Source organism: Hermetia illucens, chromosome 2 (genome assembly GCF_905115235.1).
Source record: "Hermetia illucens chromosome 2, iHerIll2.2.curated.20191125, whole genome shotgun sequence".
Classification (NCBI taxonomy): domain Eukaryota; kingdom Metazoa; phylum Arthropoda; class Insecta; order Diptera; family Stratiomyidae; genus Hermetia; species Hermetia illucens.
The window spans coordinates 86646822-86671195 of NC_051850.1; the positions used below are offsets into that span (position 1 = coordinate 86646822).

General features: G+C 40.1%; 1 protein-coding gene across 3 annotated transcripts in view; it reads right to left on the reverse strand.

Moving 5' to 3' along the window:
- LOC119649750 overlaps window positions 1-24374 on the reverse strand; it is a 421393-nt gene that overhangs the window by 169915 nt on the left and 227104 nt on the right. For all 3 annotated transcript variants that reach the window (XM_038052042.1, XM_038052041.1, XM_038052040.1), the window contains one exon: window positions 6344-6517. In XM_038052042.1, coding sequence (XP_037907970.1) covers window positions 6344-6429 — 86 coding nt within the window. In that variant the 5' untranslated portion in view covers window positions 6430-6517. The remainder of the gene's footprint in view (window positions 1-6343; window positions 6518-24374) is intronic.

Below are 24374 nucleotides of genomic sequence, written 5' to 3' on the forward strand. Positions count from 1 at the left end.
TTTAACGGTCCTGTTCAGCAAAGATTGGCAAAATTGTAGCGATAACGGGCCAGTGCATTTTCTGGAAAAATCCTGTCAGTCTGTCTGTCAAGCTAGGACCACTAAATTTTCCAAAGCATAATCAGAAAAGACCAGCTTATTTTATTGCTTTTTTTGCCTAACGCATGATTTGCCGCTAGATACCGTCCAATATATAATACCATTATAGCAATATTACTCCCACTCCAACCAAAGCATTAACAAATTAGCTTTGGTCTTGAGAAGATCGGATTATTTGAAAGTATTTCCAAACAACTCCAGGGGTATAAAATTAACCGGAAATCGTTTTCGAAGACAATTTAGTCTTAAAGCGAAACGGCTGCCTCTGTGCATATGTAAGTTTCAACATAGTCGCCATCACTTTCAATATAAGTGGAAAGGCAAGGGATACATTTCTTAATTCTTACATTGAAAAAGTCTCCCGCAAGCTCCTTGTCTCACTTTTCCCCTTCGTCCACCCATCCTTTCTGCACCCATGTGGACTTTTAAAGAAATGAATCATGATCCGAAGCCACCAAACCACTGGAATTAAAAATATAGAATGCAAATGGATATGGAGGTTGCTTCGAGGCGTTAACCGTCTGAGGCCCGACATTACCGTCCTGCAAGCAAACCAATTTTGTTACTATGAACCTCATTTTATTCTTGCTCCCTCAGCATCTTGCTGCGCTGATGATCCCGCCCTGAGTCAAATATTCCACTAAAATTATGCCTTTATGGTCCCAAAACCCAGATACAATAAATTTTTTTGTCTGAAATTGTAGCTTTGAATTTTTTGGTGGAGGAAGAAATGTGACGCCGTTAGGGAGATTGTTTTTGGCTTCAGGTGTAGAGTTTGATCGCCAGAACAACGGGATGGAGAAAATTAACGCCTTCGAGTTTGCAGGCCTCTGTAAACTTTTTGGAGGAATTCCCACGAGTGAACTTGTGTTGATCTGTCAGCTGATTCTGGATCCATTTCGCAGTCAGTTTCCGATATCCGAGGGCTTCTATGATTGTTTTAGAAAGTTCATCCAAAATCAAACAGCGGTCCTTTATTAAAAATTCTGGTAGGAGTTTCTCCCTTCACAGGCACGAACGAGATGCAAATCGAAAAAAACATTGCCTACGGCCGTGGGTGCCCCAGTACACATACTCGTACTTTCTGTACGCGCTCCGTATATACATATATATATATTATGCCATAGATAGACTAACGAAGCTAATTATTTATTACCTTTTGCTTCTTCGTTACGTTTTTCCTTCATTTAGTAGCAAAGTATTTAAGACTCTTCAGAATTCAGAATTTAGAAAAGGAACCCAACATCAAGTTTCTTTCAATTGTTTTCTAAATAAAGAAATAAAAAATGTTGATTACTGTCAAACAGAAACCACGGCATTTCAGCATCCTGATTGAATTTGGGATATTATTGAATTTGCACTTGATCCTTGACCTTTGCTTTCTTGTTGAGTCAGTTGACATTGTGAAATTCAATTTTCTTTTGTGAGTCATTTATACGACGTCGACCTACAAAAATCATTAATTGTTTCATTTTACCCACGTGCCGATGTCCCTTCAATTGTTTGTTTGTAAATTGGTTCGTACTCCAGGATGTACAAAAGTTTGAGGTCCTTGATTATTACCAGTAGAAAACTTTATTTTGAAACATTAAAAGGTATGAGTTTGCAACCGTCACCGGTGTGGTAAACGATTACACGATGTCATTAATAGCGTAGTCACTGGGACTTTTGACGTCGCGATACAATCACAATAAATTAATGTATATGTAACGCACTCGAAATATTTTTTTCTTTTATATTTTCATTTATTCTGTTATGCTTCTGATTTTTTATTCATTTTGCATTAACAGGTTATTTTAATTTTAATCGCGCGAAAAAGATTATTATCTTAAAACTGTTATAAAAGAAAATATATGAAAGCTATCAACTCCAAATTGCACATACTTCTTCACTGAGTCATTAAAATTTCGTAGCGTTGAAAAAAAAAAAGAAAATGACAAGGGCACTGTCCAGATTTTGCAGCGATATATCGTGAGGCAATGATTTCGAATAGATGCAATTGGTTCTTCCGTTTCCGAGTAAATCGGGTATAACAGGCAGACAGACGGACAGACAAACCTTGAATCGATTTTAATAAGGTTTTATTCCACACGAAACCTTAAAAAGGGCTCACTTATTAGCAGAAAAGTGAAAAAGGGCTAGGGAGAAATAGATTCTTCATGAATGGAATATTTCACTCGAATGTCAATTATTCTCATTAATTATGACGTCAGCACATTATTTGCATGGCTTCAGATGCAGTAAATTCACGCGAAATTGATAAGTTTGAGCTGCTACAATTTTTGCCACTGATGGCCAGATTTCCATGAAACTTGGCATGCCTAGGACATTAGGGAATTGTCCTCTATACTGGTACTCCTAGGATGTACTTTCCAGTCAATTTTTAAAAGTTGTTAATATACTAGTTTATTTGAACAGATATCGGTATGGAATATTTTGAGGGCTAGATTTCACATAAGCACACCTCCCTGGTTTTTGGGTTGCGTGGCTTCCGAAAATGAATCCTGCCTCTCTTGAAGTGTGTACATTTTGACTTTTTACTCGTGCATTTTACAATTCACGTCAAAACTAACATCAAATTCGGAAATTACTAATCGAGACCTTTCATTTGATATCGCACATGACTATATTCGATGAAAAAAATTTTCACATCCCCCTTTGTATACATGACCCCCTTTAAACTTAAAGCAAATTTCTGTAACTCACTGTAAGCGTGGAATTTCATAGTTCCCATATGCCCACCAAATGTTGGGTCAGATCTGTTTAGCTGTTTCGGAGAAAAGTGCCTTTGACAGACAGACTGCCAGTGAATCGATTTTAATAAGGTTTTGTTTGACACAAAACCTTAAAGAGTGCCTGCAAATTTCTAAAAAGTAAGGGTTTGCTTTAGTGAGTGTAGTCGTTATTATGTCATTAGGTTGAAAAAATGGACTAAATCAGTTCATTACATATTTTTCTGCGCAACCCCGCCTGCAAAAAGAGCATATTTTGAGAAAACACTTGTATTATCACTGGATGGGACCGATCGGCGTGTGCATCGAAATATCCTTTTACAATTAAAGCGAAATCATATATCAACATAATAGTTTATACAGTAACCCTTGAACATAGTACAATGGAGCCCACTTAAGGGGAAATCAGCCCGAATCTAGATCCGAAATGTGAGTTTCTTCTTTCAAACATGTATATTTTGAGAGCTACTCACTGAAACTGATTTTTTTTGTTAGTTTCAATATTACTTGGGGAATGCTTCTACCAATTTTGAACTAAAAATATCAACTCATTATTTTGTAATGATAAAATATGTATTATTTTTTTTTCGTTTCTTACATTCAATTTTGAGTGCACTTTTCTGAAAAACGGTGGGGGATATCGGGTTGATTTTTTTACTTCATCAAGAACATACTGGTTTATTCATAGAACCCTCTTGAAACAATTGGGTTGAAAATGCAATTTAACAGATGCATAGTAAACAGAGGACAATAATCACCACGTTTTCGTTATCGTAATTATTTTCTCCCTTAAACTAGGACATCGCCCAGGTTTATGTATGCTCATGCTGATTCATATTATGTATCATAAAAATTTCATTGACATTCCTGCAGCCATCTCTGAGAAAAGTGTACCTCAAGACTCAAAAAAATACGACTTCCAAGAGTGCCAATTTTCTGAAATTGACATTTTGCGTCATGGAGTGGCTTCTATATCGAGTTTACTCGGTATAGCCTTCACGTAACATTCACTTTACGGTTGATGAAACACAACACAAAATACAAAATCACAAAAAATATTTTTCAATTTTGAAGATACGTTTCATGGAAAGGCTTGTGGCAGTAAATACTGTGGTTTTGCGAAATACATTTAATTAATCCAATGGAGACGTAATAAGGTAGTACTATACCTGGCTGTAATTGTTGGCAGCTATCTGTAAGGAAAAAAATTGGGTGCATTACGATGACGGATGTCGGAATGAAATGAAATACGTTGTCTCCACCAGTATTCCACACGATTCTTGCTGGATCCATTGTTGTAAAATATTGTGTAAAGTGGTGTGTTTAATGTTCCAGTTGCTAAGGAAACTATAAAAATGTGCTCTGTTATCGATTGTGGTTGAAAAGAATATCGAGGATGTTGCAGTATTCATTGCGAAATGGCATGAGAAATAACTACGCAGATCAGGGCCAAATTATCACAGCCGACCATCGAATTCCTTGGGTTGACCACAAGCGATAAGCTGAACTACATACTGCATCCACATGTTTGCCAAACCTCAAAAGGCCTCACAAAGGAAAAGTGTAGATAGGGTGTTTGGCTTGGCTTGGAAAAATGATTGCAACTTGCCCGTAAGCGTGCATTCTTATTTGACTCTTATTTGACTAAAAAGTTCCTGACGGTTTCGCCCAGAGCAGAAGCATCATATGCTGCCTCAACTTTGCCTTCGGGACAATGCGACCGAACGTATCGACAAGTGGTAATCGCTCCATCTATATATATAATCGCAAACATGAGACGAGTGCGAACTGTTGCTACTTTCGGTCACGCTGCTCCGAGGGCAGAAGTGAGGCAGCGTCTGATGAGTTGTCTCTGTCCTAGACAAAACCGTCAGTCAACTTTTTTGATAAACTTGGGTGTTAAACCTAAAAAAAGGGGTCCGTGGACCACACTTTGCAAGTGGTCCGGTTCGTCAAAGTCAACAGTTTTAAGTGCAACAATGCTGTGTTATAAATGTATAGAAAAAAATCATTCTTAAAGCAATGTGCAATGAATATTCTATGTCGGCGATGGACCCAGAGATTTATTCAGAGAATTAAAATGGATGGAAGGAGAGAGACTAACTTTAATCTTACCTAATTTCTCACGGGCCTGGAAATTATGCTGATATCTATATAAGTTTGAACAGGAGAGTTGACTTAACTATACCACTTTTCTCGGAAGACGCAGAAGAAATAGGAGGTAGGAAGACACAATTGCGAAGAAACTACGTCCGGGGCGGAGAATGATACTCCCGAGGAAGAAAGCGCTATCAACAGAGGAGGATTTTTTTAGGAGCCCCGCTTAATGCACAAGGGTGCAAAACTCTTTTGACCACAAACAAAAACAGGTAGACAGGAAAACAGGAAGCCGAGTCTTAGCTTGCGCAAATTCTTTAAAATTAGCTTATTACTGTTATTGATTTAATTGCTAATTTTACCTGCACCGTCCCCAGAAAGTTATTTTAATCCGATCTCTCGGTTTTTCTGACCATCCACTATAGATTCTTCAAACCTCTCCGTTCCTTGGCGCAGTTAGATATCATCAACTTTTCTAGGATACACGCTGCTTGTTTAATTGATTAATTCACACAACACCCCAGTTAGCAATATTTGGGTACAGTAAACCTAAGCACGAAACCATGCCACCACGTTCATGGGATTTCATACTTTCCACCCTACCTTAAAAATTGTATACTAAACGGACCAACATTTCAAAACAGATAATGTGTGAGAGACGAATGTGCACTGCCCGACTATGCTAGAGAGATACAAAAGCAGATGTACGTAGGTGCAACCATCCAATTTAGATATAACTTTGTTTTATGCAAACCGTTAAAAACACATTAAATATGATTATCTTAAAAAATTTCCTTATTTTCTTCAGGAAAAATACAACAAAAGACGAATTTCTGACAAACAAGATAATTTTGTTCAACATTATTAACGTTAAGTAGACATTTCACTCGAAAAGCGTTTCGGAAGAGAGCTGACGAAAATATAATGTAGACGGAAAACAATTGCGACTCGTTCGTTTCTCTGGACTCTGCGTTTGCACAAAGCCATTTAAACATTTACTGTTCGATTAAATATTTAATACAAACTGCAAAGGACTCGAGCATTTTGCAGACAGATATTCCTCAAGTTAATTGCAGGGTTGCGAAAGGACGCTTGCCGTTGCAAAGTGATGGAAGCGCTCTCAAGCCCAACTTTGGAGCATTTTGCAAATATAATTCGATTGACTTCAGCCAATTTAATTAAATTTTGATCCTTCAGTTGATTCCGTAAATTTCCTGAATATTCAGAATATTCACGGCAACATTCAAATTATACATATGAGAACGTATGTTTACATTTACAATAAAGAATATTTGATGATGGCAGCATACGACTATGGAAAACAGAATTTTCTCATCAGCAAAGCTTCGTCTACAAAAACAACAAATGGTCCACTAATATTTGCGGTGTGCACAGGTGAAAGAAGATATCCTTACCTTGTATGATCCAGCTTTCCATCAGGGAAATTTGTGTGGAAGCTTCGTCTCGTTGAATCTTTGGTTAAAGCGATGGACGCATCCATTTTTCCTCCTCTCGTTTTCAACTTTTCCCGTGTATCAGAAGTTCTGTTTGTACACTTAACACAACACTGACTTTCACATGTTTATATTCTGAAAGCAGAGAAAAAACAACTAAATGAAATTGCAATGTATTCTGAAGTACATACGTCGAAAATGACAACCATAAAGTATGAATTTTAATGAGCGCGAATATTTTTATTCTCTTTCACATGAGAAATATGATTCACATTTCTCGCATGGTTGTCCATTGAAACTGTGCTCTTCAATCAGACATGAAATCAATATTTTCGCGGAACAATGGAAATGTTTGTACTTTCCGAGAAATTGGAGAAGTTTGCTTTACGTTATTGTGAGGAAGTTTTAAGAGGAGTGATATGTACGGAAAAAGGAGGCCTGGGAGAACCAACAAGTCTATGAACTAGAAAAGTACAGGGAGCAACCGCACCAGGCGCGGAAGTTTTACCAACAAGTCAGCAGGATGAAGCCTTATACACCTCGATGCTCATCCTGCCGAGACAAAGAGGGAAATCTGATTTCCGACAGAATGGGCATATTAGAGCGATGGGTTGAGTACTTTGATGAGCTACTGAACAACCAGAACATCGGCGAGTTGGAGGTCCCGCCAACTGAAGACGACGGACAAATACTGCCACCACCAAGTTTAGGAGAAACAGTCCGTGCAATTCATCGGCTAAAAAATCATAAGTCGCCAGGAGCCGATGGAATTACAACCGAACTGGTTAAATATGGAGGCGACCAGTTACACCAAGTGGTTCATCAACTTGTGCTCAAGGTATGGGACAGCGAATCAATGCCTGACGATTGGCAGCGAGGCATAATCTGTCTCATACATAAAAAGGGAGATATCACACAGTGCAGCAATTATAGAGGTATCACGTTGCTGAGTACCATCTATAAGATATTCTCCACTATCCTGCTAGGCCGGATAGCCCCATACGCCCAGAACATCATTGGCCCATACCAAAGAGGCTTCACTCCAGGCAAATCAGCAACAGATCAGATTTTCTCTCTGCGGCAGGCGATGGAAAAACTGTTGGAATATGGACAACAGTTGCACCATCTGTTCATCGACTTTAAAGCCGCCTATGATAGCATAGCCAGGGTAAAACTGTACACGGCCATGAGGGAATTCGGTATCCCGACGAAATTAATAAGACTGACTAGGCTGACCCTGACCAATGTGCGAGGCCAGATAAAAGCAGCAGGATCACTCTCAAGACCATTTGACATCAACAACGGTCTACGACAAGGGGATGCGCTATCATGCGTCCTCTTTAACCTGGCCCTCGAGAAGGTGATCCGTGATGCTGAGGTGAATGCAAGAGGTACGATCCTCTTCAAGTCCACCCAACTACTGGCCTATGCTGACGATATCGACATCATGGGAAGAACTACCCGAGACGTTCAAACTGCCTTCATCCAGATCGAGCAGGCGGCGCGAGATCTTCGGCTGCACATCAATGAAGGCAAGACAAAATACATGGTGGCAACGTCAGCACCGAAGACGAATCAACCGACAACATCAAACCGCACTGGTCAAACACAAGCACGAACAAGAATAAGGATAGGGGAATACAACTTTGAGACCGTTGACAATTTCTCCTATCTAGGGTCGAAAATCACAACCGATAACAACTACGATGATGAAATCCGCGCACGGTTGTTGTCAGCCAACAGAGCCTACTTCAGCTTACAAAGACTGTTCCGCTCGAAACGTCTCACCATAGGGTCAAAGCTCTTACTGCACAAGACTGTGATCTTGCCAGTCCTCATGTATTCCTCGGAAACTTGGGTTCTTAGCAAGAAAAATTGCGAACTCTTGGCCGCGTTCGAGAGAAGAATCCTCCGAAGAATTTTTGGCCCCCTACATGAGGATGGACGATTCCGTAGCCTACACAATGACGAAATCTATGAGCGATACCATGACCGTCCGGTTGTGGATAAAATCCGGCTCAATAGGTTACGGTGGGCGGGTCACTTAATCCGTATGGATGAAGATGATCCCACCCGGAAAGTCTATAAGGGCAATATCTATGGTAGGAAAAGAAGACGAGGCAGACCCTGCCTAAGATGGAGCGATGGCGTGGGCCAGGACGCCAGACAGCTTTTAGGGATATCGAATTGGTGGACCTCGGCGCAAAACCGGGATGTCTGGAGTTCCTTATTAAGGCAGGCCTAGACCGGATACCGGTTGTTGCGCCGTTGATGATGATGATGATATGTAGGAGCTGTGCTAGTAGATTCCCTTTAGTTGTCAGTATATGAAAGCAACTTTCCTCTCCAGTTCAATCGCACTAGCTAGACCCTTTGTGAGGAGGTCGACAACCAATGGTACCCCGTACTTATTCCTTTACTGCGTGGGGTTACCCACTAGAGAGCTGTGAGCTTACTGAATATGTACGGTATGTAACCCATCATAAGGTGTATTCTTAGATAGCTTTCGTCTGACATTTACTCAAAAAACTTGTTAATTCTATGTTGACATGACAGGCCAAATTAGCCTTTGACTTCCAGGTTAATAAAACTGTAGTAGTCCTTGCATACCAATTGTGGATATCATATTGAATTGAATAGTCTGACATTCTAAAAGCCCATGGCGAGGGTATCCTTACTGTCTAAAAACTACTATATAAACACTCCACAACCTGATTTTAAGGTTTTGTTTGCAAAACAAAACCTTATTAAAATTCGTTCAATGTCTTTCTGCCTGTTCGTCTGTCTGTCTGTCTGCCTGTCTGTCTGTGACAGGCACTTTTCTGAGAAACGGCTACACTGATTGACACGAAATTTGGTGAGAAGGTGGGACCTGTGGACCCCCAGATATGCAGTGATTGATATCCTTCAACGTTGAGATTTAAGGGGGGCCCATACATGTAAAAGGGCGGTGTACAACTTTTTTTCACCAAATATAGTCATGAATCATATTTTATGATTCTACATTTTTAATTACATCTAGACAACATTTAGTCTCACCTAATGAGAATTGGATGGAGAGTGAGTGAAATCTGTAATTTGGTGTAAAAGAATGTCAGGAAGGAAAGAGTTAAGTGTTGAGGAACACACCCGTATTCTTGCTTTGCGAGAATAGGGTGATAGTAATGGAGAAACAGACGGTCATTTCAGTGAACATTCTTGCAAGATAGATTTCAAACTGCTCTTCAATTACGCACTTTTTCTTCTTCAACCTTTGTCCTGTTAACAAGCGGGGTCGGCTCATCGTGATCGGTTCCGCCATTTTATTTTATGAAATGCCTGATCTGGATGCAATCTCGAGGCTTTTAAATCCCCATCCAGCATATCAAGCCGTTCTTTAGGTTTGCCTTTTGATCGTTTACCATCGACTTCGATGTTCAGACCAATCTTGGCAAGTCAATTCTCGATAGCACGAATTACGTGACCATACCATCGAAGACGTCTCTCTCGCAACTTTCCCACTATCGGTGCAACCCCATAACGATCGCGGATACCCTCATTTCGGATGTGATCAAAACGTGCCACGCCACTAGTCCAACGTAGCATCTTCGTCTCCATTACCGCAAGACGCTGTTCATTGTCTTTTATAGTTGGCCAACACACAGAACCATTGAGAGCGACAGGATGGACAACATTGCGATAATTTTCGATTTGAGACGTTCGGTGATACGTCGATCACAAAGAACACCAGTTGTGGAACGCCACTTCATCCAGGTTGCGTTAATGCGTGAAGCAATTTCATAACGCAGTTCTCCATTGGCTGGAAACGTTGACCCGAGGTATTTAAATCGCTCAGTTCTGGGCACATCACTGCCGCTGACAGTGATTGTGCCTGTTTCATGGGGATCAGTCTCAGACAGTGTTGCATTTTTCGACAAGTTTCTCGAGATCATTTTGCTATTAGATGCTAGGAAAACATCATCTGCATAAAGCAGTGTGCAGCGCGGAACGTTGGATATCCCGTGTGACGATGTCCATAACGAGAACGACGAGGAGTGGTTAGAGGCCGCTTCCTTGATGAACACCAACAGAGACACGATGCGGTTTTGATACACCCGCCATACTTCGAACTTTACTTTTCGAATCGTGGTAGAGCAATTGAACCCAACACACGAGTTCTTCTGGCACTAAGTGTTGTCGTAAGGCATACCAGATGAGTTCGTGTGGCACACGGTCAAACGCCTTCTCTAGATCCAGAAATGCAATGTAAAGAGGGCGATGCTTCTTACGGTGTTTCTCCATGGGTAACCGCGCAGCGTGTATTGCGTCAGTAGTTCCGCAGTTTTTGACAAATCCGGCTTGATTCACGGTTATTTCAATGATTTCGCGAATACGGTTGTCAAGACTGCGTTCAAAAATCTTCATGGTATGGGAAAGTAATCGGATTGGACGGTAATTTGAACATTCTCTTGGACTACCATTCTTTTTCCATATTGGAACAGTGGTACTTTCATGTCAGATGGTGTTCTTCCTTCCTGAATAACCCGATTAAAGAATTCACTGAGGCGCAGTGTTGGGTCCCAGCTCTTCGCTTTCCAGAGTTCAGATGCGATGTCGTCAGGTCCTGTGGCTTTCCCCGATTTCATTCATTTTATTGTCTCCTCGACTTCAGTTGCGCTGACTGATGGAACTGGTCAAAATTTCGGCAATGATTGTGGTTCTTGTCATTAACGCAACAGAAGTGTTCGATATCCTGTGTGCGTTCGTTATGGCTTTTAACAAGTCGATATAGATTTCTCTCGCCATCCCGAGTGTCAAGTTTATCGTACAGATTTTTGAAATGGTTCGCTCGGGTGACAGCGACCGCTTTCTTTGCTTCCCGGTTGGCATTCTTATAAATTTGCCAATTAGCAGGCGTTTTACCATCGAGAAATTTGTGGTAGAGGCGTTTCTTTTCACAGACCTTCATTTCAACATCATCATTCCAAAGCCAACTATCTCAGTTGATGTAAAGCTTACCCGGTTTGGTGACCCCAAGGGTTGCAGAGACCGCTTTGTGGATCGTGTCTTTCATTTGGTTCTATGATTCTTCCACATTCGTAATGATCGGCAATCGTATGAGTGAGATCGTTGCTTCTTTCTTCTCACCAAATCGCCACCATTTGATGCGCCGCGAGCCAGTGCGTGCCTCACGCTGTTTTATCGGTGGTTTAATTCGCAGGACGGCAATCAACGGCCGATGTTGAGGTGCGATGGTCTCATAGGGAACGACTTTGCAATCAGTGACGATGGTAAAATGTCGGCATCTTATGAGAATATAGTCGATTTGCGTTTTACTGTTCCCACTATAAAATATAGGAAGATGGGACAATCGTTGGATGAACCATGTATTCATAATAACAAGGGGGTGTATCAAAATCGATTATACGCTCGCCAACCTCATTGCGCGCTCCAAACTGCTTTCCTTGTGGCACCTGTTGCCGTCCGTCTGTTCCCCCATAAGACCGCCGGCAATGATTATATAATCGTCAGCAGGCACGTGACAAGTCTTTTCATCGAGAAGTTGCCAGGAGACTTCTTCCTCGGCATCAGGTCTACCTGTCTGTGATGCATACGTGGTGAAGAAGTGAATAGTGCGATCAGCATCACGGAAACCCTCTGAGATGGCAATGCCAACACCATATTGAGAGTGTGGGTTACCAAAATAGAGAAGTTTATAGCCATTTTTACCGCGTTCGCGTTCAATGTCGCAGCTTTTGGCACCAGACCATCAGGTTTCTTGCAGAGCGTAGATATCAATGCGCCTTTTCCGAAGGGCTCTTGCGAGTTCCTCTATCTTTCCAGTTAAGTTACCAACATTTAGCGTGCAGACACGTATTTGTTTTGTTTGTTTTGTTCGGACTAACTTGCTTACATCCTGACGCCTTCCATGCGTCAAGAACCCTAGTTAAGTATCATGCACACACACATGACTCACATACCCTTCAATCGTGCTCGCAAGTCAGCGATATTAAATTTCCTAATCTTAAAAAAGTAAATTGACGCTGACTTGGTTTTCCATTTAATTAGACAAACCGATGTGGCTTTCCAGTACTTATCATAACAATAACAATCTTATCCTGCAGACGACTTATTTGAATCAAGAGAACTCATAACGATAACAATGTGATCTTGCAGACTAAACAAGAGATCTCATAATAATAACATTTTCAGTCTATAAAAGATTTCTGTAGCCAACGATTGTTAGTTAGTAAGGTTGAGGTTTTAGAAATAAACGAATCTTTTTCACCCACGTCTTAGTAATTAATTGTAAGTAGAAAGCCTGGATAACGTGAAATAATTAAAAGCGTATCGACACTTTATTCTTTTCACCTCTGCTCGGACTTGAAACTTCACTCCCTTGCCCATTTCTCGACAGGACCGGGGCCCGTCCTGCCGCGCCGACTGAGGTGGATGCCCCAGCGTTTCTCCGAGACTTGTGACTCAGTCCGATGATCATGTTAGTAACGACATTGTATGCATTTTCTTGGTCGGCCTGTCGCGGGACCTGTCACCAAGAGAGATCAGGTTGGATTTAGCATAGTGGAATACCTCCAACTATACTCTATTTATCTCTTTCCCTGATCTCAGCATTTTATTTTTGTTTTACTGTGGATAGTACAGAGTACGTTGCCTCAAACCCTCCTCCTTTACCTGGGCTTAGGACCAGTATGCCGGTCTATGTTAATGGCATGGCGGAGTTCTTCAATTACGCACTGATTTGATGAAAAGGGGAAATATGCCAGTTAGTGTGGTTGAATGAATTAGGGCTGCGAACACGAAAACTAGCAAAAAGTGGCTGCACTGTGGACGATTGGAAACGGATTGTGTTCGCTGATAAGTCGAAATTTAACTTGCTGAGACAGCCCGTCCTCAGTGTGAAGAAGAAAAGGAGAGAAATTTTACCCCTAATATGTTGCGCGAAGGATAAGAAACAAAGCAAATCTAGAAACAACTTCAGACACCATATGGTTCAATGAAATTCCCGATGAATTTACTGAAAGTTTGCACTAATCGATGCCCGCACGAGTTACAGAGGTGATTAAGGCGAAGGCGGTCATAAGAAATACTAAAGACTGAAAAAAATCGTTTAGCAAATTGTTGGTGTATATGTTAATTTTCAACGTTTCTTTGTACTCTACTAGTAATACACAAATATTCCACGCACTTATTCTTTCCCTAAAAACTTTAATTTTTCTTTCCACCATATTCTGTGATTAGAACTTCTGCTGGGGAATTTCAGATGCACTCACATGAAGCATAATTTTATTTTCCAACTCCATGATAAACCCGAAAAACCCCTGTTGAACTTGGATTTTTTGTTACACTCGCAGTGGGCACATTTTTTGTCAGGAGCTGTGGAGACGCTAACTCTGAAGACCCACCTAACCACAGTTTGGGAACGGCCACGCCCTACTTTTTCCATGAATTTCTAGGTAGCTTTTCTAAACACCAAATTCAAATATCATAATGAAATAACTTTTATGACTTAGTTTTAGAGTTTAACAAGTCGGAATACCGGAAGCTCGCGCTTCGGGTATAAAGGTTTTGTGTTCTGTTTTCAGTCAATTTCTAAAGGCTGGTAGTATACTATTCATCATCATCATCATCATCAACGGCACAACAACCGGTGTCCGGTCTAGGCCTGCCTTAATAAGGAACTCCAGACATCGCGGTTTTGCGCCGAGGTCCACCAATTCGATATCTTTAAAAGCTGTCTGGCGTCCGGATTGAGCCGGATTTTATCCACAACCGGACGGTCATAGTATCGCTCATAGATTTCGTCATTGTGTAGGATACGGAAATATACTATTAGTGAGTTTATTTGAGAAGATATTGCAATGGGACATATTTTGAGGCCTAGATTTTATCTAAGTGCACCCTCATAATTTTTTCAGATTTTGTGGGTTGAGTAGTTTTCGAAAATGAGTCCTGTCTCACTTTAAGTGTATATATTTTCACTACTTACTCCCGCACTTTGCAATTCACGTCAAAATTAATATCAAAATCAGAAAGTACTAATTGAGACCTTTCATTTGATACCCCACAAGACTATATTTGATAAAAAAAGATTTTACATTCACCTTTACATGTATGGGGAGTTTCCCTTTAGATTGCGCGTAAGTTTATGTCACTCGCTGTATGCGTGAGATTTCTTGGTTCCCGTATGTCCATCAAATTTTGTTCGGATCAGTTTAGCCGCTTTGGAGTGAGACAGACAGACAGGCAGACGGACAGTGAATTGATGTCTGATACCGCTTGGTTTTCCAGAGTACAAAAGCACGTTGCCGCAAGAAGGAGAGAAGTACTCTCCAAGGTTCCACCACCTCACTTTGCTTAGACCCAGAATGTGCAGCTTATATCGCTGGAATTCTCGCTCAAATTGGAGAAGCGAAGACGCTCGCTACCGTGCACATATTCCACAAACCAATCATATTCTGTTTTCGGTAGCCAAAGGTCGTTACCCGTGAGTTCAATCCCTATACGAGGTGTTGTTGACATTTCGGTAGAAATAAAGTTTTAAAATTTGCCTTCAACCCCAACTGGCAAGCCGTAAGACAAATATAATGAGGCTTCCTTTATTAGGACACAATATTCGGTGCATTGCACCTACGCCGTTTGTTTTCGATAGGCTGTCAGACCTTCGTTGTCTCCCATTAACGGCCAATGTTGCTAATTAAAAATTAGAATTCGTTCATCATTCATTCGAAAATAACCCGTAAGTTATAGTGACTCTTCCAGGCTTTCCCCTATGCGTATTTTATAATATTTTCAAAACTGGCTTTCCAAGCCTAACAAATTTTGTTATGCAAATCATAGCTAGTGTAGGCCTTATATTGCAATTTATGTATAAAAAATATATATAAAATCCCAAAATGAAGTTAAATGAATGGAAAGAAAACCACAGAATCTTTCATATTTTCCCATCTCGGCTTAATTTCAAGAGCATGGAAAAATATTAAAAATTTCATAAAACAGAACTTTTAATATTATAGAAAACATAGCTTTCCCCAAACTGACTTAACTGAACTGCAAATGCTAAAATTTCCTTTAGGGGATACACAATATACAAGGATATCGTCCTCCATATAATACTGAGACCCAAAATCCATTTAGAAGCACATGGACCCTCGGAGTTGAGTGAGTCAACATCAAAGGTAACATAATTACAAAATATAGTGACGGGGTGCATATATTGTGAAATTTAAACTTCCCCCGTTGAAAGACTAAAGAAATCTTCGCTCGGCCTTTGTTCAATATAATTTTGAAAGTGTAACCTCGCACCCAAATACAACAAGTGCCTATCAAAACTCCTTACTAGCAGTCTATTCCAAAATTCGTGACTCCAGTAAAATGAACTGAAGGCACCTAGTTTACCAGCTGAGGATTCCGTCTTAAGATGAATATGAAAGTCTCTCACGACTTGAATACTGTTACGTATCCAATGTAATAAACATTTCCCAAATTACTTCTAATGAGTGTGCACGCGTTAATCTTTCAAAAAAATATATTGTATGGCTGATGGGACTGGTCCCCTCTCCCTGGTTTTTCCATCATGGTTTGTTGGTTCCACACATCCTAATCATAAAATACACAATATGTAAGTGTGCTCATTTTAGCTGGCGAATCAAATTCCTTTGTGTCAGGAAAGAACAACGATATCAGAATACGTATTGATTATTATTAATGCGACAAATTTTATGATTCTATCTTCATTCACCAAATATGATAATATTCTGAAAGCGTAGCTGTTCGTTAATGATGACCCGTCATATTACCGTAATTCTAATTTATTAACAAAGCAGCGAGCAGTTGTTAACTGTTCTAACAAAAGTCAAATTAGTTCCAGCACACTGGATAGTTCTCAAGTTTCCTCAGAACTAGTCCATCCATTATTCCTACAAAACGCAACTAATAACCTACAAATCATCGAATTCGATACTCAGCTAATGAGCTCATTCACAATATAAATGGAGTCAATAAAATCAGCAAGTAGTGATGTAACGATCACGACTATAGTCACACTTCAGCATCACATAATGGGAAAGTGTTATGTGATTTGTTATTTGAAAATCCAGTGGCATGCGGACTGACAGCTAATTTAGATCTAACGATCGATATTTGAGGAGCCAGCATACTAATTTTCCCAGTAGGCGATTACAGCATGGCATCGTCTTTAGTTCAGCCTCCTCCAAAAGCGGGTTCCACTTAAGGGAACTCAAATCGAAGAATCTCCACGGCTTGCCAAACAAGCGTGTGGAGACCGTGAAACCATAAGTTTCGAGTTTCGCTACATTGCGACCCACGACGAATTCTCGCTGCCTAGCGATATCGTATCTACCGCCAATTAGCAGAAAAGCCAGGTGATCTATGATTTCAGAAATATGTAAATCCTCCGTAAACGTCCCAATTTGAAGAAGGAAAACATTTTTCCTTAATCTGCTCCCCTTAACCAATATCGGGTTACACAAATGTATGCGTATTTATTCGCCACTGGACGCCAAACTCGATCGATCTCGAACCTCATTATGGAAATTTGTTTTTAATAAAACAGTTTGTTAATCGATGAATGGAGATCATTAACACGCAACCCACCAGACGGTAGAGTAGCCGCAAGTAGCCGGCCAAGCAAGAAATACCAACGTAACTTCTTGAGTTATTCCTTATGCAAATCGATTAAATAAATTATTTTTTATGCTCAGTGGGTTTTGAGCCCAGATGAAGCGAACACAAAGGCCTAACTATGTTATCTTGAATACAAACGGATTAACGAATGTGTTATCGGTAACGATTTACTGATGCTGGCTGTAGGCGTTAGAGTTACCAAGCAAAAAACGGAGATTTGTTATTTTAATCATACTGGCCTCTCCGTGATAGACATATGCTCAGTAAATCCTCTCGAACCGATACGGGTCAATAATATCTAGTCAAATTGCCAGAATATTTATCATCTGTGATGTTGAATTTTTAGAATCTTTGAAATTTTCTTTCTGTTTACGCTTCATTGCAAACAAGTACTCCTACAACCCCCAGCAATTCAATTTGATACCAACACAGTTTAATTGACAGAAAACTTTTTCAATTCATAATAGTTGCGTAGTGAATCGTTCCCACTTTTATTTTCCACGTCATTCATTTTTGTGACAGAGAAATAAAAATAAATCATAGCGTTTTTTAGTAACAAGTTTTCAATCATGCACTGAGAACTTAAAAACTATATGCCACTTATGTTAGTGAAAGCTTCCAATGAAAAATCCATCACTTTGGATCCACAGTGGTATGTCCCGTTTTATGAATTTCTAATCTAGGTCCGCTTTTGATTACAATCATAAAACCCTCTTTATCGCATTTTGATACCATGAAATATATGAAATGCGCCGAAAATTTTATCACCCATAAAGAAAGGCACCCTGATGGCACCCAATCGCTCATTTATCGAGTCATAGACCTAGGCCAAATAGCTTTAGACAAGGAGGATCAGCAACCAAGATCAAAAATAAAAATCAGTAAAGCCAAGATTCGCAATTTGACGGGTCATCGAACGCTTTTTATCGGTATTAATAGAAAGAGCATTGAAATCGGTGATCAATTGGTATATCTAGTGAGCGTTGTTTCTGTCGATAGAGACACCGAACTTGATGTCGCTCGAGGTCTTAACAGCACAAGGTTCGCCTTCACTGTTCTGCCCAAAATGAAGCTAAAATCTGACAGCTAATTTTCTTCATCTGCTACTATATGGAACCAACATATGGACTGCGACTGTCACTCGAAGGCACCCGGCTCTCATGAACACCTGTCTACGTGGCACAACTGAGGTACTCTAGTTTGGTACAATTTTGAACAAAACAAGCGTCTAAATAAGGGCTAGATATCTTTAAACCAATACAATAAAATCCAGCTTCTCGGAAAGTCCTGGATGGAGTTCAAAAGTCATGTGCGATAAACAGACAAGCGGGTATTGATTGGGTATTCAAAAGCTTTTTCACCGTCGATCTTAAAATTCCTTTTTTCTAATGTCAATTCAACTAGTATACTATTCAAACACTACTAAGTCCTACCCATATCTCCATATGATAACCTCAGTATAACCGGAAACAGCAGACCAGAGAAGATGAACGCCGAGTTCCCTACTACGTAAACAGAGATGAGCCTCAAATCTGGATGACTAAGGGATTGACTAAGGGTTATGCAACAGCTTGGAGATCGCTCATAGTGTACTATCGGTTTGAAACCCGAAACCGTGCTTTGGATCAGATCGGAAATACAACACCAGGAACAAACTACGACTTTTAAACCTGGAAGGTACACTCCCTGTTCAGAAATATCGCTCTTAGAGAAGTCATCGTGCAGGTCCAGAAGCGCAATAAAGTTAGTGATCCAACAAATGAAATTATTATACAGCGAGGTATTTGACTGACTGCACATCACTTTTAAGGTTTTGTGTAAACACTTATTAAAATCAGTTTACTGTCTGGCTGCGTGTCTGTCGGTCACGCGCAGTTTTCTCGGAGCCGGTTATAACGATTGACACCATATTTAGTAGAAAGGCAGAAACTAGGAACGCTCACGCATATAGTCAGTTACATCCTTTTCGTCGAATTTAGGAGGGGGTTCCCATACATGCAAAAGGGGGGTGTAAATTTTTTTTCATCAAATGTAGTCATGTGGGACATCAAATTAAAGGACTGAGCTAGTACTTTTCGAAACCGGTTTTGGTTTGACATTTATTGAAAAGGTGGGGAGTGCGGGGGCTTGAAAGTGATCATTTTTTTAACGGACCCATTCTCACACCTACCCAACCGGAAAATCTTAAAAAAATCAAGATTCTGCCACTGTATAGTGCCAAGGCTCCGAAATACCCTCCATACCGATAACTGTTCAAATAAAGTTAATAATAGTACATTACTATAATTTTTAGTATTTGGCCGGAAAACCCCCCTTAGGTTGCATTATAGAGCATGATCCTACCAAATTTGGTGAAAATCGCACTATTACTAAGAAAGTTAGAATAGGTCACAGTTGTCGCTTCTGTGCAAATTCAAGACTTTAAATGTCAATATCGCTTGAAAATGAATATTTTCACATAATAAATGCATATATTACGTATTACATACTAATGGAACAAATGCACACACAAATCTTGTTATAAAAGAAATACACAGAACCTTTCATACCTCATGCGTCCCGCTTCCGGTTTCCCGACTTGTTTTTAAGGTTTTGTCTGAAAGCCTGGGAATCGGGGAATGAAAGTAGACTTCGAGCTCTGCGAAGGGCACGTTGAAAATGTCTGCGCTTCGTGTGTTATAAGACACAGGACGGCTGGTGATCTCGTCAGCAGCGGAGCAGTCCATCAGACCCGAGGAAAGTTTAAAGAGCGTGCATAGATCCAGATAGGATCTACGCTGTTATAGGACGGGAAGGTTCAGAAAGCGGAGGCGGGAGGGTCCATCCACACGGGGGAAACTTTTCTTAAAGAAGAGGGAACGGGTGAATTTACGTTGCACATTTTCAAGGGCAAGACAATCACAGTTACGGGAGGGTGACCAAATCACGGAGCAATACTCGAGAGTATTCCTCACGAGAGAATTGAAGAGAGACTAGAATGTCCGTTAAGAGACTAGGAGAATAGAGTGGGTTAGGATTTTAGGGAGTAGCACATAGAGTGACACTCTTTGACGTTTAGCGCTAAACCATTAGTCGAGCACCAACGAACCAGAGTGTCCACAATTCATAGGCGACGATATAGCGGAAAACAGCTTAAGGTCGTCTGCATAGAGCAAATAGGGACAAGTAAGGAAGGGGAGGAAGGTCGTTAATAAAAAATAAAAATAGCAAAGGAGCCAGAATAGACCCCTGTGGGACGCCAGAAGAGGGGGAGAAGGAGTGGGAAATACAGCCGTCAAAAGAGACGCGGCAGGATCGGTTGGAAAGGTAAGAGGCAAGCCATAAAACAAGTGGTATGGGAACGTTTAGGGACGAGACTTTGGATAGAAGTATCTTGTGATTTACAGTGTCGACGGCTTTAGCGAAGTCAGTGTAAATGGTATGCACTTCTTGCCGTGAATTTAGACATTTGGCGACAAAGTTGGTAAAGTCATGCAGGTTGGAGGCTTTTGTTGAAAATAAGGGACAGAGGAAGGGAAATTGACTTACCAGTTTTGAGCAAAAGGAGGTTTGGAGGACCATCGTAGCCAGGTCCGACATTGGCATCAAGTTTGCCAATGAGGTATTCGACAAGGATAGGGGTAAGATGGGGAATGGTAGGTGATGCGGGGCAGGCTACATCCACTATTGGGACGGATTCTGAGGAAGGAGGGGGAACATAGACTAACGAAAAGTAGGGGCAGAGTAAATCACAGGATAGTTGGGGGGAGTTAGCTGAGAAGCCAGAGAATTTAATGGACGGAGGGGATAACTGGACACGGCAGCGGGAGTTGCAAATGTGGGACCAGAAAGGTTTCAGGTTTCCGCGCTTTAGTGAGTCTTCCAAGCTAGACAAACATTCGTTTCTGGACTTACGTATTAAGGATTTGACCAAGAAACGAAGGGATTTGAAAAAAACTAAGTCAGCAACGTTTCTAGAAGACAGGAACTTCTTTCTCGCAGTCTGTTTTTGACGTAGTTTTTTATGGATTTCAGAGCGACACTGTAAAAGACAAATTCTGTAGTTGCTTTGAATCAGTGTTTGGTTTATTAGCCTCGGACGACGTTGACTCGGTGACTTCAACGCAAATATTGTAAAACTGATACTCGTGGACAGTCGAGGTATCAAGGAGCCTATAGTATTGATGTGAAGTGGAGTCAGCTAACAAACGCCTTCAAAACGACTACGAAAAAAAAATATTGAGCTAGAACCAGGACGCAAAAGGAATGAATGGTTTCACGAAGACTGCCAGCAGGTCATCGATGAAAAAAGCGTTGCATATAAACAATATCAGAAGCGATTCACAAGAACTAAACGAGACAAATATGTAAATAGAATTTAAAAACAAGTCGGGAAACCGGAAGCTGCACGCTTTAGGTACGAAAGGTTTTGTGTATTTCTTAGTACGTAGCACGTAATATATGCATATGTCCACTTTCGGGTGATATTGACATTGATAGTCCTCAATTTTCAAAGAAGCAACAACTTCGACGTATTATAAATTTATTAGTAATAGTGCGATTTCCATCAAACTTGGTATGATCATGCTCTACATTATAGCCTACATCACTGCAGAATTTCGTGCCGCTAGGATGAATTTAAGGGGGGTGTCCAGCCAACTACAAAAAATTATAGTAATATACTATTATTAACTTTCTTTGAACAGATATCGGTATGAAAGATATTTCGGAGCCAAGGCACCATATAGTGGCAGCCTCCTGATTTTTTTCAGATTTTTCGGTTTGGTAGTTTCTGAGAATGGCCCCCTTAAAGAAATGATCACTTTCCACCCCCCGCACTCCCCACGTTTCCAAGAAATGTCAAAACTAAGACCGGCTTCAAAAAGTACTAATCGAGACCTTTAATTTGATACCCCACATGACTATATTTGATGAAAAAAAATTTTACACCCCCCTTTTGCATGTATGGGGACCACCCTTAAATTCAACGTAAAAGGATGTAACTCACTGTATGTTTGAGCGTTCACAGTTCCCATCTTTCTACCAAATTTGGTGTCAATCGCTATAACCGTCTCCGAGAAAAATGCGTGTGACGGACAGACAGACAGACAGACAGACAGACGGACAGACAGACAGACAGACAGACAGACAGACAGACAGACAGACGGTAAACCGATTTTAATAAGGTTTTGTGTTTACACAACCTTAAAAATGACAATCCAGAAGAAAAGAAAAACCGTCAGCGTAAATTGAACAATCTTAGGAAGCAACCCAGAATAATACTTTGAAGTGACGCAGCGTCGAGACTTATTGGTGACCTTGTTGTATAAATTTTACAAAGTGTCTTCACAAAAACTACTGTTGGCGAATACAACGGAGCATTTCAACGTGAAAAGTCAATGATTGATCAGATATTCTCCGCAAAGTAGAAACCATGGAAGCGCTGGATATATAAGGTGGTGCAAATAAACTTTTCGCTGACCTGAAGAAGCCATATTGCAATATCAATCGCTCGGTACTCTACAAAATATTGTCTGAATTTCAAACGATTCTAATTAAAATCATCGGAATGACAATGAGTCAGAGTGGCGCTCAGGTAAAGCTACCAGACCATCAAACAAAATGTTTCGACACTAACTTCAGATTAATACAAGGCTAAGAGTTGGCCCCAACATTATTTAACGTCGCCTTGGAGTATGTAACTCGAAAGATCGCAACGGATGTTGATGTATGTCATACTACTGTATTAATAACCTTAGATACTGGAATATGCGGATGATGTCAAGTTCCTGACGCGCCCTCAAGAGAATGCAAAGGAAGTCCTGGTGAAGGTCGATGAAGTAGCGAAAGTAAGAAAGAAATAAATCATGACGAATGCCAGAATACTACACTTAACGATTACAACTTCGACCAAGTGGACAGTTTTCTGCATTTGGGCGCAACTTTTACAAAGGACAACAACGAAATAGACGAAATCAACAGGGGAATCATTCTTGCCTACAAAACATTCTGCCTCGTACTGCTAATTCTAAAAAATACCAAGTCGGGGAACTAAAGGTTGGACTTCTCAGATATAAAAGATAAATACTCAATTTTTTATATATTTGATTGGACATTTATTCCATGTGTATCTTACGCGCAGATTAAATGGTCTGTTATGTATGCATAACATTGTGTCAGATAATTCACTTTAGTGTGATCCTAACATTCAAATTCGCACAAACACGACAATTTTGATTTATTATAATTGCCTCCTACAGGTAATACGGTAAAGTAGGGTCTTGAATTTAGTGCTCTAACACACTTAAAGGCCCCGATCCAATGGAATTATCGTATCCGCGATTGATTATTATTATAATTATATATAGTCGCGAAGGGGGCTTCCACTCAATTTTTAAAAGTATAATAATTAACTTTATTTGAGTAGATATCCCTTTGGAGTATTCTAGGGCCTAGGGGCAATTTTGTGATATTTTCCAGACTTTTTACTTGGGTAGTTTCCGAAAATGGCCCCGTCAAATGAGTGATTACTTTCCAGTCGCACACTCCTCCATTTATAGATAATGTCAAAAATAAGACTGACTACGGAAAGTACTAAAGAGGACTAACGAGGAGGCCCATATGGCTTTATTCCATTAAAAGAAATTTCAACACCCGGAATGAGCAGCTATAAGATTGATTGGTTTTCGAAGTCTGGATTTAACTTGAATCCATCATCAGGCTTCTTTGCTGAAAATCTACATCTAATTAACGTAATCCAGTCTCTAAAGATTTCGAAAAGTATATATTCTAAATTATTTTTCAAATGACGCTACCAAATAACCCATAAACCGTTCAATTGACATAGTTGGAAAAGCCACCCTTATAAGTAGATGAAAATCAACTCCATCTAGCCTCTCTCTAGGTTACACGCAATAGTTTGATAAGAATATATTAATTCTATAGCTTTTCACTGAAATTTCTGGTTTTAGTGCGCATAAGTTCAGGTGATAATTTTATATTGTATTCCATTTACAGCTTTCTTTTGAAGAACAATGTCTATTACAGTCAGCGCAGTTTAGCACAATTTTTTCACTTTTTAACACAGTATCTTCAATCTACATCAAAAACTAACCTCTTTTAAGAATAATTCAAACACAAAAAGAAAGAAACGTTCATTCTTTCGAATTTTGTTCAGTAAATTTACCAACCATCAAAATTCACTGTCAGCTCTTCGTCAAAAAAGTCAAAGGATCATATTTTCACTTAAAAAACTGGTAGGATATACATTTCAGCGCCCGTATTAAGGTTCCACAGCTTTTTACATCATTACATCAAGACGCTAATTTACGGGAAATGGAAGGTGTCGGAAGGAAAAGATGTCGGAGAA